Source organism: Cydia amplana, chromosome 9, assembly GCF_948474715.1.
Source record: "Cydia amplana chromosome 9, ilCydAmpl1.1, whole genome shotgun sequence".
Lineage (NCBI taxonomy): Eukaryota > Metazoa > Arthropoda > Insecta > Lepidoptera > Tortricidae > Cydia > Cydia amplana.
The window spans coordinates 15666572-15686197 of NC_086077.1; the positions used below are offsets into that span (position 1 = coordinate 15666572).

The 19626-nt window shown below is 40.3% G+C and overlaps 1 protein-coding gene across 1 annotated transcript; it reads left to right on the forward strand.

The window, feature by feature from the left end:
• The first annotated feature begins 7317 nt into the window (after positions 1 to 7317).
• Positions 7318 to 19238, forward strand: LOC134651190 (BAG domain-containing protein Samui-like). Its single transcript, XM_063506241.1, has 3 exons — positions 7318 to 7508; positions 16779 to 16920; positions 17299 to 19238. The coding sequence occupies exons 1-3, from the start codon at positions 7452 to 7454 to the stop codon at positions 18978 to 18980; spliced, it is 1881 nt and encodes a 626-aa protein (XP_063362311.1). The 5' UTR covers positions 7318 to 7451; the 3' UTR covers positions 18981 to 19238.
• Positions 19239 to 19626: the final 388 nt, after the last annotated feature.

Consider the following 19626-nt stretch of genomic DNA (forward strand, 5'->3'; position numbering starts at 1 on the left):
TCGCGCCGCCGCCGCCGACGCTGCGCTATCGGCGTGGCATCGGCGTGACCTTGGTAGTCACTATACTACTTTCAGAATCAGATAATATATTTTTAATCGAGTTTAGATCATTAACGGCGCCACTTCGAATAGTTTATAGGCATTCAAAAGGTATTTTAGGCCCATATAATTCAAAAATATCGAAGGCAAATGCAAACTTATCTGTCTAGTAACCGCGCTACTAGTCTTGGGGAAACGAAATTATTTAATATCAATTTTAACATCAATATGCTTGTAATAAACATACTGATTTCCTTCCATTTTTATTGTGGAACGTTCCACATTACAATTTATAGATTTTATATATACACTAGACATGTCAATCACAATGAAAAAATTTACTGTGATCAACTCTGGCTAACGTGAGACTCGAACCCACATCTTTGGATTACCGATCCAATGCATAACTAATTTTGCCAGCTAACCATCCGTCATTTACCGTGAATTTAACCATTGCAAGCATGGTTAAACGTCTTTAAAAGGTATAAAATGGGGTTAATTTTGAGATATTTGAGAAGCGTTTCCACGTTCAAATGTCCGGCCGTTGGCTTCGCACGGAAGGGCGTCGGAATCGGGTCTCAATTAAACTTGGCCACTGTTGAAATTTCAAGCTTTGCTCTCTCGCAGCTCAATCTTTGGCCTTGCATCGCTCGCATGGAATTAAGCCGCTATCTGAACCTGCAAGTTTTTGGCCCTGTTTGGAGCTCAATTTTCGGCCTGTTTAAAACGCTTGAGCATTGGTCCTTATCCGATCATAGCTTCATTTCATCTCGGCCTTTGGCGTCGCACGAATGCGCCCGCAGGAAAGCTCCTGATCTTGAACACTATGGCTTCAATCTTTATCGGCCTGCACCCTCGCTCTGCTCTCTTGCAGCTCGGCCTCGCACAGAAGCGCGACGCAATCGGCGCTCCAGGCGTTCAGCCGTCAGCCAAGTTTACACTTGACGTTCGATTCTTAGCTGTATGCTTACCTGCAGCTCATCCTCTGGCCTCGCATTGGGAGGCGTCGAAATCAAGTCCTCGGTGTTACATGGAGCTCGGCGTTGGGCCTCACTTTTTGACATAAATCGGTTTTGTTGGGTCGATATTGGTTAATGACGGAGCTCGTTTTTTTTTGGACTGTCGACAAGACGTTTCCCTGATACAGTCAATCCGCAATTTTTAACTTAGCACAAAGATAAGGGCCACGCTAAAATCTTCCGGCCAAAGTCTCGCCATGATTAAGACCGCCTCTGATGCCGCGCGGTACCGCTTATCCACAGTTTATACGATATCAATGTTTTTTCGTACCATTATTTAATAAATTATACTTGAAAATAAAAAATGCATTTATTTCATAACTTTCTTACAGCAAAATCATGTTTTTTTCGGTAAAATTTTGGTTTGAATTCTTCTTTCATTAATCGAAGGTGTTTCAAGGCCACGCCGCCGATGCGCCGCCGCCGCCGACCAATTTTGACCGGCGCGCCGCCGCCGGCTATATGCCTATCGGCGCTCATATCTAATAGGGCTGCTGCGATCATCTGATGTAGAACCTATCAAATGATGATGACCATTTTAAAAAGTCTAAAGAATCGGAAATATTAAAGCCTCTCGTCAAACAATTTAATGAGGACTGGTTTCAGTCATTTCTGGAAGGAAATCTCTTCAAAATGTATAGGTACTTTTATATCCACGTCTTCACTTTTGGTTTTAGCTTCCATAATGATTTGCAGGTAAACCGACACTCCTGTTCAAATGTCTTAAAATCTTTAAAATTTCGAACCAAACTGCATTTTTTTTAACCAAGCATCTAGTGCTAATCCATATGTTTCGCACCTGCACAAATCCGGATTACACACAGGAAAACGGCGAGAAAATCTAAATACCTTAAGAGTTATGATGCATATCTGTATATAACATAAACAAGTCGCATTACGCAGCCCTGATCTCTTCACCCACGCACTGCAATATGCAGTAGAATGTAGACTCCCTCTTGCCTACTACTACCAGCCTGCCCTGATTCACATCGATAACAGACCAGTATAACTTTATCCACCGATTAGACACGCCTCATACCAATATCAGAGTCAATCTAAAGTGGAAGTGAGATATCTGTTGGGTACAAAATGTGCGAATAGATAGGCAGTGTGGGTGCTAATGAGACGCCTGCGCTGCAGCTCAAGGACTCCCTTCTACTACGAGGAAGGAAGCCATTTAGCTTGAGCAAAGGCGCTGTCATCGTATGATATATTATACGAAAATGTTACGTGACACTTGAACTATTAGATACACCTGAAGGTTTCGTGAAAGTAGCCGGATTGACACTTGTTACTTTTATTTTTGGTAGCCAGTGGGTTCCAGGCGTGCGTTTAACAGAAAACAAAATACACATAGCAATTAACACACAGAAAACCAGCACAAGGCTGGGACTATATCCTCCTCGATTTGCTAATTTTACGTAGCCTGCACATTTTGCGACTTGGACATTCTGCTATGTATCCTATTATTTCCACCTGACGGGACTTGCGGCAAGTGATGCAAGAGTCAAAGGCGAAGCTCACCGGTTCAGTAATATTTAGGTATGTATTTATTTTACTCTTGCTTTGTCCACCTAAATTGTATTTGTCACCGAACTGACAGAATACATACGATTGAAGCGAGTTCCACTCCTCAGCAGATTGCATTTAGCAATCGTTGGCCTCTTGACTGGTAGTTCCATGGATTTTATTGTTACTTGTGGCGAGGAATAAATACAATTCACTACCTATTTACCATTGGCTTCGGTAAAGAAAATAATTGCAAAGAAACCTGCATGAATCTCTAGTAAAACGAAATTCAAACGTCTATAATAGACGTTTGAATTTCGTTTAGCAAACTTTAATACTGCATACAAGATCGGTGCATGTTTGCATCTCGCGTCTCCACAAAATGTGTCACATCACATCCATAAATCAGAAGCTAGCGCAAACGCGTTTCCGTTCTTGATCTTCAACTCTAGTATTCTTCGCGGAGTGACGCAGGCAATACAATTTGTGTAGAGTTATTCCAAAAGTTCTATTTCGGTGATTCGCGGCATACACCCACAGCACGTGCAAAACGAACCGAGCTGCGCGAGTGAGTGGTGTGTGAAGAATAAAAACTAGACTCTGTGCTGTGGTGTTCAGTTCAAGAACAAAACCTTCGGATTGCCAGGAAATTGTCAACACTGATTCACCGGATGATGAGAAAATGAAGCGAAATGTGAGTATAGATAGAAGGCGATAGCCAGACGATCAGGACGTTATAAATAGGCAAATATCTGTCGGTAACAACGCGGGACTGCCATCTTTATGTTTTGTTTACTACATTTCAGCTTTGATCATGTGTTTAATTATTTCCTCGTGGTCTCAGTAAAAGATCTCTAAAACCACTTGGTTAATAGCGCAATGACATTGGCCGTTCTCTCAAAACACTTTCATTGTTATACTCATACGCGTAATAATGATGTTAATTCTAAAAATTCGTGTAATTTACTGTTAATAAATTGCTTCAACGCCTTCATTAGTGTCTGCGCTCATGAAATACTTTCCAGACGACACAAATTCTCCGTGTTTTTAGGTCACCAAAAATTTTCGCGTACATTTAGTTACGCAATATTGACCAAAACTTCTGTATTTAGAACTCAGACGGCATCCTACACACTCCATGGCCCAGTTGTGTTGTTTACGGGTTGCGGTCAACCTTGGAGCTACCGATCTCATTGGTCTGAATCTGAATAGACTGTTGTTATTGCAATCCATCTGGTACCAATCATGCCTGCAGGAGATCATTAATTCTGTTTGATTTGTAATTAATCTAATTAATCTACCTGGATTAGCTGTTATTGAACCCATTATCTGTTAATATCTGTAAGTTAGACATATTAATTACATACCTAAAATGAAAGGTGCTTGACGGATATTGAAAAACATTTCGTGTACAACATTTTGTTTTCATATTCATCCGTATGTAAATTTCGTTCGTCTTATTCGATCTGTTTCGCGGCTGAATTAGCATGTTGGTGCTTGGTAGACAAAAGAAATAAATACCTGTACAACAAGTACATAATAATTTAAGTACAGTTCTTCTTCTATTTATTGCATTTGAATCAAATTATAATATATTAACCACCTTCTGCCTTTAGTATTCCATCTGCATTGTAGCGAGTGATCTAAATGCGTTTTCTTTAGCGGTTCAACGACCTTTCGCAGGCCAAGTCAAATGCCACGGCACTATGGTCTGCTGTTGAAGAATATTATAGCCTCTCTATTAATAGCTAATTTTATACAGTATAATTTAAACTGACTCAGTGTACTACTACTGTTGTACCAGGTTGTACTAAGAGTTTCAAGTTGTAAATTCAATACTGTTTACATTGTGTTTAATTAGGTCCTTTCACCATCAATAAAAATATTCTTACACTTGTTCCGGTAGCTCGCCACAGGCGCCTGTTACCCCTCACGAACTTCCATGCAATACTGGTATATTTACGCAGAAACCAGCAAATATTTAAGAAGGACAACCTCCTTAAAACACCGCGTTCCTCGTGTGCTTCTTAACTATTTTTCAATTTTAGCTTTTATCCCTGTAAATGTAAAGATTACCTGTATGCATGTATATTATCTCTAAATGAGATTCTATTCTATTCTAGTTGGAAAAGTATTCCAGGGTGGCAGATACTTTTGGCGCGTTGTTTCATCCGTTACTATTGATGCTGACTATATATACAACCTACAACACTCACGATTGTCACGGCGTTGTAGGGGAGTTGTCAGTCTTCTTTATTTACTAGACTCTAGTAAGTATACGTTAGAAAAAGACGATGCCTTCTTTAAAGCGGATGATAGGTACCACCACGGTCTCTAGTCTTGTCGGCATTACTGTCCTTACTACTTTACTTATTAGAGGTAGCATATACTAATAGAGTGTAGAGATTTTATTTTATTTGTTAGGAAATCTTACAGCTTGAGTAACAATAACAAGTTAGGTAATGACATAGAGACAGTGCGCGACTTACAAGTTTCCACAGGTAGATAATTGTCAAAATCATTATTCTGCACATGTACCTCAGGCTTTATTATTTGTACCTACATTACAGAATGTAGATAAACTAATAAACGCACTACGTTACGCCAAAATTAGCAGCATTTGCCCCTCCCGTCTATTGTTACTATTATTATCATCATCATCATTGGCCACAGCATCTTGGCAGATAATAGTTGCAGCTACTAAAGAGGTATTTTGAGGAGGTACTCTAGAGCCTACATCGACTACGATGACTATATAGAGCAATGGCCGATCGGCATTTTTCGGACTTGGTAACTTGGAAGGATCGGGTCACTAATAGTTCATTAGAACAGCTTCATTAAAGTTGCCGTATAATTACTTGGCCATCGCACGGCTGCATAATGACAAAAGGATCATCGTCACCTATTAAAAATAATTCTAATTGAACATAACGCTAGCGCTAATTGCATGCAGTTTGAGCATTACACATATTTACGAGTACGGTACGAGTAAAGCATTATGTGCGATTGCTAAGTCATTATATGTATTACAAATTAAAGATATCTTATTGATACGGTTTTAACACCCCCTGGCACTGATTAAAATAACCGACTTGGTTTCACATTACATCTCAAAACTTTTTTGTAGTAAAAGCGTTGCGAGACTTGCACCTTTTTACATGTAATGTTTTTGATGGGATCTCATCTCTTTTTGTAGGCAGTTCTTCTTTTCGGGTACTCATACCCATACTATGTATACACATATCATAACTAAACATATCTTCATTCATACTCACATCGTACATCGTAGTGTACCTTTACTTTACCTACTATTTGTAGGAACTGCAACAGTATCTTTGTAATATCATATATTTATATGGGATTACAAACTTACTTATGCAGTTCTTAGACTTTAAAACGTGACTGATATTGCAATATTTTTAGGTTTACCTTTATGTGGCCATTAAACCCTAACTCTGTACCAAATTTCAGCTCTCTGAGTTTATGGGAAGTACTAGTTCTATTCTGATGATCATGAGTGAATGAGTGTCATAAATGCGAAACTTTGCTTTCGCTTAACTTCGGAACTAAATGACCTACAGACTTGAAATTTTGGATTTTAAGTATGTGATTATAGCTTACTGGATGACGAAAATTTCTGCGTTCTGGTCTTATCCAGAGGTTCTCAAATAGGGGCCTGAAAATGCGGTGAAATGGTTCCAGTAAAGGATGGTACGGCAGTGTTTGCTTCGCGCTCGACCTGGCGGGGGCACTTCCGTGCCCCCAGATATGAATGGCTTCGACATTCCGGCTAACTGTTGGGAGGAACGCGCGGAGATGAGACTATTATTATAGCCGTCGGTAAATTGTCCCACATCTCGATCGTAGGTACACCAATAAATGTATTGATAGATTATCTAAAGCCCTGAAGAATCTAAGACATTTGTTCAAACATTATTGCGACTTGTAAATAATAAATAAATGGACGGGATTCCACCAGTGTGCGGCAGAAGCATATTCAGTACAAAAACGCTTGTGCCGCACACCAGTGGAATCCTGCCTTTACAGCAGTGTTTATTTACCTGGTGACCGCTTATATAACGAAACAATCGTTTTATGTGATATTTTATGACTAACTTATTTGTTTAAGACTACATAAGCTGTGTCAGGTACAAATGTTTCTTGCGAGTATAAGGATCGCTGAAGGAAATTTAATAATAAACACACATGTAATTGGCATTGTCTTGTCACTACAATAAATAAATTGCATTTGGTGATTCATACATGGCGACGAATAAAATAAGATATAAGTACGTTACATTATTTATAGACATCCCTTTGGTAGTCTGTAATTATTTTAATATATGCATCAATGTATCGAGGAAGGAGGATCTTGGGAAGGTACTTTTCGGAAGTTTATGCAAGTTTGTATAAAAAGAAAAATTCGCCATATTGAAGTCCCTTTAAGGGCGCCACATCATAATATCCCAAATAAAGTAGAAAAAGCTCGAAAGTTCCAAGCGCCCCGACCACGCATGCGAACTTTTTGCCCGAGCTTTAAGTAGGAAAATGTGGCACAGTTCTTGCAAGCGTACATTGCCGCTTTAGTTCCTCCCCTCATTCACAAAAGTTAGCAAGCCGCGTTGAGCAGCAGCAATGGACTCGTCGCTTACAAATCGACCGCCTCGAAACGTCTAGCGAAGCCCCGTTCTCGAACAATCCAGGCACTTCTCGAAGCGTGTTCCGACAGAGCGTATAAATGCCAGGCGGTGCTCACCGTCGACTCAGTATACATTGAGAAACGAGAGCGAACGTTACCAAGCCAACTTTATCAGTATTCGCGTGCCACACGCAACCAAGTGAAGTGTTTATCTGTGATACATTCCAGTGTTTAGGATTAAGGAAATGGAATCACCTGTTGTTTTAGAGAAGCCACCGGAATACCACGGGAAGAGGGATGAGGTAAGCATCTGGGGTACTTTGAACTTTTGCTAAACTTTTCGTCTAACGTATCTTAAACAATAAACATTACCTTATTTAGAATTTTGTCGCCTTTAGTAGCTAATTGTTAGTCTATAATGACAAATGAGGTTATGGTATTTGGACAATAGAGTTAACTGACCTTTGCGAGCATTTTTTTTTATATACATTAAAATTACTTTTATTTTCATGGTGCTGCTTCTCTCCTTCTCATTTATATTTTTGCAGAAAAATACCTGAATCATAACATGACTTACATGACATATTCTTTCAGTCTGTCAGTTGACTCTATTGTACCTATTCCTACTAACCACAATTACAAATTAAGTCTCGGTAGTTCGGTAGCAGTTGTCATTTACCACGGTAAAAGGCGAATTAGACATTTTGTTTTTAATAATTATTGTTTCCTGTCGGTATAATTGTCCAAAATAAGGTCAGAAACGGAATTAATATAAACTTGAATTACCAAACTATCCTAAAAAAATATTTCTCGGTTCATATGATATGATATGATATGATTTATTTATCTCACAATATACAATTTCACTTAAAATTACACATGGTAGATTGTCAGGGATTTATATTGTGATTGTCAGTTTTTTTACATTACGAAATAATTGAATAAGTATGAAGAATAACAATCAAAATTTCATTCAAAATTTAGGTATTAAATTACAAATCGTATGTCAGTAGTATCACAATAAATTAAAAACAAATATTTAAAATATAATTAAGGTCACAATGAGAGGATCGTCATTAAAGTAATAAATAATAAATTATAATAAACCTTACAATTCAGATGTCAACAATCTAAGTAAATCTAATTAGTGATTTCATAAAACTCTTTTACAGAATACAGTGGTTTATCCAATAAAAAGTTTCTCAAACGGCTCTTAAATATTTTGTCAGAGGGCTCGTCTTTCAAGTCTAGGGGTAGTCGCTCGTAATAAGTAGGGCCGATGACACGCGGGTTTTTCCCTGCAAGTGCCATGCGACGCGGGACAGTTCTAAGGCGCCCTGTTGAGCGAATCACCTTGCCAGAGACGTTTACTTTAGAAAATGACGATAAGTTATTTCTGACAAACATCAAAACCTCAAACATATGTAGTGAGTAGTGCGTCATTATTCGGTAGTCTACGAAAATACCCCTACACGAATGTCTTGTTTTAACGCCAGCCATGGCGCGCAGGGCACGCTTTTGTAGTATTAAGACTCGATTCGCATCCGTCGAGCTACCCCACATTATAGAACCGTAAGACATTCGCGAATGAAATATGGCAAAGTAAACCGATTTTAATGCAATTTGCGATATAAGAGGTTTCAATTTTCTTAATACATAGACGGCACTACTCAGCTTATCACATAATTTGTCGACATGGCACTTCCAGTTCAGGTTCGCGTCCATCATAAAACCAAGAAACCTGCACTCGGTACATAGCGTCATCGGGACGTCAGATATACATGGTGGTAGTGAGACGTGTCGTCCTGAAAAAACCATAACGTTGGACTTGCTTACATTCAGCAGCAGCCCGTTAACTGTAACATACACCGTGGTTGGGTTATGCTTAATTTTTGGCTCTTTTTGGAAAACTTGCTTAACCCCCTCGTTAATAGGGGTACTTACCTTATTTAATTTACATTTTTTAATTATTTTTAAAAGGTTTCATTTATTGCTAAACATGGTAATATAGATAACTTAAAAAATCTGGTAGGACAACATGTTTCGTAGCGTGGACATTGGACATGCCAATATGTAACAATGTCGTTTATATCACAGGAATAAATTGCTTATACTAATTTAACCATCTTCCAAGGATCGTAGCGTCATGAAAATTGGCAGCTGTATAGTAGTTCTGATGACAATACAATAATATGGTACTGTCGAACTGATCTGATGATGGAGACAGGAGGTGGCCAACTGGCCATAGGAACTCTGTGATGAAACAACGCAACCTAATTGTGTTAGGGGTTTTTAGAATTGTCTCGATGAGTATTAGCTGTCTGTCGTAAGAAAAGTACAGTCGGCGATAAAAGCTTGTACCAAAACTTGTTTTTTTGCCAAAAACTTATTTTTTGAATTAGTGAGTTTTGATCATCTGACGAAATATTTCGGGTAAGTGTTCATATAAAAATAAAAAAACAAAAACAAAATAATAACACGCATATTTTTCTTAATTGAGCGTTTGCCAAGTTAGAACGCAATTTTGTGCGTGAATAATCCTGGACGCGGGCCCAAAACGATTTCCGCACGTCCTACATAAGGAAATTACCTGCTTCTTTGTTTTACATGGCTACCTCGGCATGTACGTATGTAAAATGTAAATGTAGTTAGTAGGGGAAATAATGTAATACCTTTAAACGAGCAATTCTTGTTTATTTATTTATATTATATCTCGAAAACGGCTCTAACGATTTCGATGAAATTTACTATATATGGGGGTTTTAGGGGGAGCGCGCATTTTTGAATTTTTATACATTTTCCGAGCAAAGCTCGGTCTCCGAGATATTAAAAGACCTAAATAAAAAAAAACTATCGAACGGCCTTATGACAAAATCGTCATTAAGTATTTTTAGACGAAGCCTCATTGATTTGTTTATGCTATTATTAGTAGATGATAATTGATCAGTAGCATCACTTTGGTTAATATTATTGAAACTTTTGATAAATTTAATCTTTGTATGGCTGTTTTATTGCACCTGTTTATTTCACCTTCTGGTCCAGATAATCCGTAGGTGGTGCTCATGAATAATGATTCATTATAACCCCGACGTTCGGCGCACTGCGTATTAAAATTAATTCTCCTGTAATCCAAACAATTCAATTCTTTTGTTCTTTTTATAAGGAAAATCTTTTATAGGTACTTATACATAATTCAGACCGTGAAAGCCTTTGGTTTTCTTGAAATTCCGCTAATCAGCTCAAGTGATATTAATGACATTTACAACGACCGGTTACCTCTCCAAAGTACGATAGATACAAGACACCAGCTGGTACCTAGATAGCCTACCTAAATAGATCTACAATAGCCAATTTTGTCTCAATAAACTGTGGGCGGTTCGTCTTAGTTATGAGATTCACCGGTTCTCCTTATCCACCAACCACGCTCACAGTGGAACCTGAACGACGCCTGGTTCGAAGAATGGACGCAAGCAGACGCTCCATCTGATCTCTTCGAGCTAAACCCGCGGAGCCACGCGCCTGGCTTTAATGAATCACGCCGTGCCTGGTGCATACTCAACCGCCTGAGAACAGGAATTGGCCACTGTGCCCATCTTCGGAAAAAGTGGGGTTGGAGCGACCAAGAATGCTGCGAATGCGGATGCCCTAAGCAAACCGTTCGGCATATCGTTTTGGAGTGCCCACTAACAAAGTACGATGGCCCAGTGGAAGACTTTAAGACCATAACGAGAGCAGCCATTACTTTCTTGGAAAAATGTAGATTTAGATTATAAACTATGTAACTATGCATGAATGAACGAACAGTGTAAAATAAATGCTATACGATAAATAAATAAATATCTCGCCGCGAGATACTGTCGCGCCAATCATGTGCTAGCCCGGCTGGACCTAAAGGAGCTGTGTAAGTAAGTAGAGCCCTCGTACCTTGTTCTTGGTGCAGGAAAACAATAGAAAAATTAAAATTTCAACATGTATCTTCAAATATTTTCTCCTCAAAAAATTTTTGGCAATGGATATAATTCGGATTACAGAATACGCTTGCGAATGTAAACATGTAGTGACGTCGCGACGCTGCGTGACTCACCAGCGCACGCGCACATACGTTTGTCTCGATCGCCGCCAACAATTTCCTGTAATTATCCAAACAGGAGATTTTGGCCATTTCAAAATATTAACCACTTTTGTTTGCCAAAACAGAAACAGTAGCCTTCCCTCTTAACATTTTTGGTGCTACAGATGAAGTCATTTAGGTTATTAAATATCATATCTAATCATTGGTGTGCACCCTTACAATTGCATCGGCACGTGCATTTATTTTCTTATGGTTTTAGTATGCGCAAGACAGGTAGTCAGAATTGCTGTTTTCCGCAGTTATTCAAGTTTTCTTAACATGGCAACCCGGGTACTTTATTTATCATCGCACTTGTTGATTTTCTTTTAAAAACACGGACAATTTACGATGTCTTTCCATCTTGGTAATTAGTAAATAGTCTGACTTTTAAGACTAGTTTTATGTACTTTTCTGTTAATATTACTACGGACTTTACTATGTAGAGCTTCGGCAAATGTACAGATAAACAGACTTCAAACACTAGTGCTCTTCTGTATTCCTACCGGTAGTGTTCTAAATAAGATTTAATCTCTGCACTTTCAATCGAATATTGGTTGAACACATGTTGTTCCTCAGTCGTAAACGCATGTAAACGGGTCAGTTGGCTGCAACTGTTGTAAACTCTCCCTGAGTGCTTCTGGAAATGTGTGCTGGTTGTTTGATGACCAGTTACTATCTAAACGCTTAAGATAGGTCCGGTTTGACCCAAAAACAATCCACTTCGGCCAAAGTTTCGAAACGTACTTCTTCCGGGGTGATTGACAACTAGGATAGAGGAATAGTTCCAATTGCAGATAAATACTGTACAGAAAATACAATTGAAAATTAGGCACTTTATAGAAACGTTGAGGACTAAGTTGTCTTGCAAAACAGCTTGTCGACTATTTATTTTGTTCTTTTTTTACACTCTGCCTCGTCATCGTCACGTGTTTCTAGTATATTATTCTATCCAAATACTACATCATTCCACGTGCTAAAACGATCTTTCTTACTGATTGTTGACTTTTCGCCCGAAGCCGGCGATCGGTCACGTTCACGGCTCTCACAAACACTCTACCTGAGATGATGTCACCGCGCTCGGCTTAGACGGCAAATCCATCGTTTGCACATAAACGGGCTCGGAGTTGTCGTGACGCCATCTGACGCCCACGACCGTGCAAATACGGCGGATTCAATAATGTTCTCGATGACCAACACTATTTCTTTATTAGTAAATGCATAATGACGATTTCTCTACGTTTTCCTTGAACGGAAGTTGTTTTCGTTCTTTACCATCTTTGTAGATTGTGCAAAAGATTGTGTCGCCTAACTAGAATTAATTTCGTCTTCGATTAAACGAATGGCCTTAGTTGTAAATTAGGAATAGTTCCTTTGCGTTGTCAATACACCTTAACATTTGTCCCGCCTACGTCCCGTTGGCTAACAATAACTTTAATGTTTAACATTCAAAAGATTTTTTTGTTTCATTGCCATCAAAGCTTGGCCATTGACTTGCAAAAAAAAACAACTGTCGAATATGCGTCTTATTCTGCTTCAACATTTTTTATTTTCATTTCAAAAAGTAATTTACAGTTATGAGGTCGCTAGTTAAGTACCTACCTTATGCAAACTTTGCCTTATATAAAACTTCTTCAAAATAAAGTTTTAAAGCAAGATGCCGATGAAGTTTTAGTTCATGATAATAATATATTTTAAATACCTACCTAGTTGTTTATGTTCTCTTACGACGCAGATTACTTAATAATCAGTGTTGTGGTAATCGGTTTTTGCTTGTCCCCCGGTGATCTCACCCTGTGCAAATCATCAGAGTGCGGTCGCTACGGTCGTTTTCGCAACTTATCCTTATTCCGGCGAGAAAGAGAAACTTCTCACTCGTATGTTGCTAAATACTCCGAACAAATAATGATGTAAGGTGCGAAATCCATCCATCTAGACTTTCTTCAAAACTAGTATTTCTAAAAAGGAAAATTCTTAAATTGGTTTGTAGAGACGATGTCAATCGGTTTGAAAGTCTTCGCGGCGTAATGTAATTTTTTGTAAATATATGATTGGTCAACAGACAGTCAGACATTGATCATCGTGAGTTGTTAGTTCAGCAGTTAACGCGTTTAGTGACGTGATAACGGACAAGTTATCATTCCGGAACTAAGAATTCTGCACTACGATATAGAATAGCTTCGGCTGTATTCCCTGTTGGTGTTTCTGGTGATTTTCGCGTTTAGCGGCGATTAGGCAGTCACGACTCAAATTCAATTTGCTAATAAAGTGAATTATGTCCGCGAATCACATTCTGGTTTCCTTTTGCGCTTGTCAATTACTCTATTAATTGTCGTCATAAATATAATTTTATCAAACCATTATGTCGTTAACTTACATACGACGCGATATGTTTGTGATCTATTAAGATTGACACACACAGAGTGATTTAGTATTTATTTATTGTTGGACTAAAAAGAAGTTATATGGCAATTAATACTTCTGAGAAGTCGACCTAATTTATTCAGATTTGGATCGAGTAGTACCTAACGCCAAATGGCGTTGTGGTAAACAAGACTGTAGGTATTTCTGTCATCCGCTAATTTTAGAAGGTCCTTTTGAGTTTAATATTTTAATAACAGACTTGATAATGAGTGGACTATCAACTTTTAATACCTATCCTCAATTACGCCTTTAAAACGACTAAATTCTTAATTCATCTTAAAGCTACTTAATTCATCTTTAAAATATATTGACGTTGTGTATTTGCGCACGAGTTGCAAGATAAATTTAATCCAATTTGTCAAAGATAATATCGCTATAAATTTATGTCTCCACGGCAATTTGTATTGTATGGGACCGGACGATCAAGATTACGTGTCTTTAGCACTCGCTACTAACACGGTCGCGCCTCGTTACTTAAGGCTCCGTTAACGATTTTAGAGCCAAAATGTAAAATTGATAGATTAAGTCGTTGAAATTGTACTCCTTTTGTTACGTAATATCTAAATAACAAGTATTGGTTTCTATTAACACGTCTTCTCATCTTGCCTTTTAATAATAAGGTCCCGAGCGTGCGTCACAGGCAATACGTGACGAGAAGGGGCAGTTTTTAAAAATTCATCATAAAATTATAGTTATAAATTATAAAAAATGATGTATAAGAACAGTTTCAGGAAATGTTGTAGATTGTTTAAGTATCAATATTACGTTGAAATAAGTCGATTTTCACGAAAAATGTTCACGTGTTTTGAAGTAATTTCTGGTGAAAATTGATTTCGTATAACTTTCATTTACTCTCGTTCAGTATCATATAACAAAAAAAGCGGCCAAGTGCGAGTCGGACTCGCCCATGAAGGGTTCCGTATTTAGGCGATTTATGACGTATAAAAAAAAAACTACTTACTAGATCTCGTTCAAACCAATTTTCGGTGGAAGTTTACATGGTAATGTACATCATATATTTTTTTTAGTTTTATCATTCTCTTATTTTAGAAGTTACAGGGGGGGGGGACACACATTTTACCACTTTGGAAGTGTCTCTCGCGCAAACTATTCAGTTTAGAAAAAAATGATATTAGAAACCTCAATATCATTTTTGAAGACCTATCCATAGATACCCCACACGTATGGGTTTGATGAAAAAAAATTTTTGAGTTTCAGTTCGAAGTATGGGGAACCCCAAAAATGTATTGTTTTTTTTCTATTTTTGTGTGAAAATCTTAATGCGGTTCACAGAATACATCTACTTACCAAGTTTCAACAGTATAGTTCTTATAGTTTCGGAGAAAAGTGGCTGTGACATACGGACGGACAGACGGACAGACAGACAGACATGACGAATCTATAAGGGTTCCGTTTTTTGCCATTTGGCTACGGAACCCTAAAAATGTAGTCTATGCAAGTTGGAGTATAGGATATGTGTAATACAAAATTATCATTTTTAACAGTCCAAACTTTACGAAATTTACAAATAAGATCGACTAAATCAGTACTTTACGCGCGTTTACCTAAACGTCCATCAGAAAAAAAATCATTACTAATTTAGTGAGTCAGTTTTCAAAAAAATGATCTGTACAAATGCAAGATAAGAAGACGTTCTAATAGATACAAGTACTTGTTATTTCTATTACGTAACAAAAGGTGTACAATTTCATCGACTAAATCTATCAATTTTACATTTTTGCGACTAAAATCGATACCGGCCTCTTAACAATTTGTTGTGATAATTCGAGTGCGTCTCGCAGTAATCGTCTACAAATTGTGCAGTCATATCTGACTCGCGGCAATGGCATTTGAGTGCTTGTGCGGTGACTGTTGTGGACACAGTTGTGTCTTTTGTGACTTGTTAGTATTTTCCCTTGTGCTTGGTAATATAGGCTTTTGTTTTCACTGGAGTTTACGATCGACTTGAAATTGTTAGTTCTTAATTTTACGTAATGTTGAAAAAAAAGTACCTACTCATAACAACAATGTCACCGGTATGCTGACCTACCCAAATTCAAGTCCGAGACAATGTTCAATATATTTTTATTTCCGTAATTGTCCGGGTATCGACTCGGAATTAACATAACTCGGCCCAATAAGAAAGTGTCCGTTGAGGCCGCCCTCGGTCGGCCTTGCCTTATATGGTCTTCGCCGCTACCGCCGTCCGCGCCTGGGTTTATCAGCCTACCAACAGAACACGTTTAAATTATAAATAAAACTCTTATAAAAACGATGTCCTGCTGTTTTGTGCTGTAATATGATGTCAATTGAGCATACCCGTTGTTATATGGGAAACGATAGGTACGGAGATAAGTGACTAAGGTGTTTTCCTGGTATAGTATAATCAAGATTTAATAACAACGCTAACGCCCACGTCGTCTCGTGTAGGCATTGCGCAGTATATGAGTATATAGCCACAAGCAATATGAGTAACATGATGTTTTTGAAAGACGATGTTATTAGTATTAACTAGACACACAACAAATACCTCAACGTACGTTACGTGGGTGGAAAAATATAAATTGATACACAAAAACTGTCATTAGATACAACTTTTGTCTAGAAACGACTGTAAATTATAATATTTAGGAAACTGCTCGCACGCCGGATTTTCATACAAATTTATCATGCGTTAGGAATTGCATTGAGCTGATATTCTTCCGTCTATTTGTTATCTGAAACAACTTTGCTCGTACCAATTAGAGTCTGTGCGGAAAGAGAAGAGTCGTGGAATGTATGGGGCCAAATACATTCCACGACTCTTCTCTTTCCGCACAGACTATCTGAATGATACCTAGATCGTAACACGTAAATTCGTGGCCCGTGATTATTATTCTGTTATTTTCTAAAAACCCGTTATAGTAGTGACTCCATAAATTAGTGATTTTTAAAATGCTTGTTTTCTTTGATGAGGTTTTTAAATAGGTAGCTACTTACACGTGTACAGTTTTAGCAAGTATGGCAGGTGTGTTGAAGTATGTATTTTCTCTTGTTTCAGCGCGGTTTCCCGTTTGATGAGGACGAGTCCGGCGCGTGGAGCTCCCTCGCGGCGCGGCACCCCGACATAGCGGCGCGGCTGCGGCAGCGGCCCGCCACCTGGGCGCGCAAGCGCAGGCCCTCCAGCCAGGACGCCACTGGCGGTAACTATCTACTTCATATCTATTAATGGCCACTTTATAAATTAATCTTTAGTTTAAATTAAATGGAGGAAATAAATTGTGCCTCGAGCAATAACATTACTAATTCAGCTTATAAGCATCCAACTGCTGAGCACTATCTGCCATCTCTCTAGCCCTAAAGTGTCATTACATTAATGAAACCATTCGTTTTTATGAATCTGTTTTTGCTAAGCTTTGTAGAAATATGCATTCTGACCTACTTATCAAGTTTTAAGCAGCTTAGTTTAGCCGGTAGCTATAAAATGAACCACGTCTCTTACTACAAAGTAGCAAACAGCATTCTAACGAATGTCTATTTGCTTACAGGTTACATTACAAAGAAACGTTTACTGTTCTCAGATTTCGGCGACGCATTCGGCTTCGACAGATTCCCCTTCGACGACATCCCGCCAGAGTTCCGCGACTCGTTGCCCTCGCACTGGGCCCGCCGGTTCGAGGAACCCCAGGCTCACCAGTCCCACCAGTCCCACCAGGCCCACCAGGACCACCAGCCCCAACATCCCCACCAGCCCCAGCAGGCCCACCAGGCTCAACAGCCCCACACACAGCAGCAGCCGGCCCAGGCGCCGCCCGCGCCGGCCTCCCCGCAGCCCCAGCAGAGCTCCGCCGCCACACAGACTGAAGACGGCCCCTCCCCACATCTCCCGCAGTACGGATTACGGAACACGGTCGATCTAGGCCAGAAGAGCGCCGCCGACCCGTCGGTCGATGCGGACGACCGCGCGCAGCGCTCCATGTCCGCGCCCCCCGACGCGCGCCCGCCGCACACCATGAGCGCCCACCAGCCCGACCAGCCCGAGCCGCAGCCGCAGCCGCAGCCGCAGCAGCAGCAGCAGGCCGGCAACGTGCGCCACATCCCCATCTTCGTTGAGGGCCGCGACGAGCCCGTCATCAACAAGAACGTCGACCACGGCGCGCACTTCGGCGAGACCAAGCCGCAGCCGCACTACGCGCCGCCGCCGCACGTCGACCGCGACCAGTACTTCGCCGACGACGGCCCCGCCTTCCACCACCCGCCCAACTTCTCGCGCGCCTTCGGCACGCCCTTCAACAAGGGCTTCCGCCAGGGCCCGCAGCCCTTCACGCAGCAGAAGGCCTACCCGCAGAACGCGTACCGCGGCGCCTCCCCGCAGCGCTCGCAGTCGCCCAAGCGGCCGACGCAGGAGGAGCAGTTTGCGAAGACGCACCATCCTCAGCAGCAGGCTCCGCCGCCGCAACAACACCAGCAGCAACAGCACCAGCAACACCAGCAGCAGCAGCAACAGCACCCGCAACAGCAGCAACCGCCGCCGCAAGCGCCCTCCCCTCCGCCCAGGCAACAAACCACCCCGGCAGACCCCATCACAGTCATCCTCGCCATCCAGACTGACGTCCTCAACCTGATGTCCGAAGTCGAGAACTTCGCCGGCGCCAAAAATGACAAGCAGTACCTTTACCTCGACGAGATGCTGACGAGGAACCTCATCAAACTAGACAATATCGAAACTGACGGAAAGGAGAACATCCGGCTGGCGAGAAAGGAGGCGATTAAGTGTATACAGAAATGTATAGCGGTGCTAGAGGCCAAGGCGGAGAGTAACACTAAAGCTGCGGCGGCGGCGGCGGCGCCCGCCCCGGCGCAGGATGTGGACATGCAGGCCGCGGCCGGAGACCAGACCAACGGGGAGGTAGAAATGAAAGAAGACACCAAAGAGGAGGCGAAGGCTGACACGCAAGACACCAAGGAGCAGATACCCCAGGAGCCACAGGCGGAGGAAGCTAAACCGGAGGAAACTAAAGAGGTCCCGCCCCCCGACACGCGACCCCAGGAGACCCGAGCCGTCCTAGTAGAGAAAAAAGAACAGGATGCGGAGAAAAAGACTCCCAAGAAAAAAGTAGTCAAGAAACGTGACAAGAGCAAAGACAGTACGACTAAAGAGAAGGAGGACAAAAAAGATGAAAAGTTAGAATCTATGCAAGTGGACGAGAAAGGAGACCAAGACTCTCAGAAGATGGAAGTGGACGCGGCAGCTAGTCAATGAATTGCCTTAGTGAATTGTTTCATGTAGATGCGAGCGCGCCGCGGGCTCGAGCCGCGCCCAGCTTCCCTCGCGATATCCTCGTGCATAATAACAAGGTGTTGACGTGTTTATGTTTGTACATTAAGTTTCTAATACGAAAGGACGCCGTCCTTAAGCCTGGGATTTGAAGCGCTATTTAAATCCTTATATATTTAATTTATTTATTGTTTATCACTATCTGATAACACAATTTTCTCAATAAATGATGATTTCACAAAATGTATATATTTATTTCATATTTCCCTTACATAATTATTTTACATACAGATAACATGGCGACGTAAATAAAAGAAAATTATAATTGGTTATCACAGTAAGCGATTAAAGTAAGAGGAGTAGAATGGGACATTAGACATATATTCCCTTTTATGGACAGGGAACATATCGGCTAAAAACTTCTAAATCTAATTTTTAACACATACAACGCTCAATATAGCGTGATATAAGTCAAGATGTAGGTAAACATCATCAACTAGAAATTAGCCTCTCATACTTCAGTCGATGTTCTAGCAAAATTTACAGCTAAACCTTTTGTTGGTCCTTTTGAAAAGATTCTTATAAAGAAACTCAGTTACTGGATTTAATTAAACAAATAGTACCAACGCAT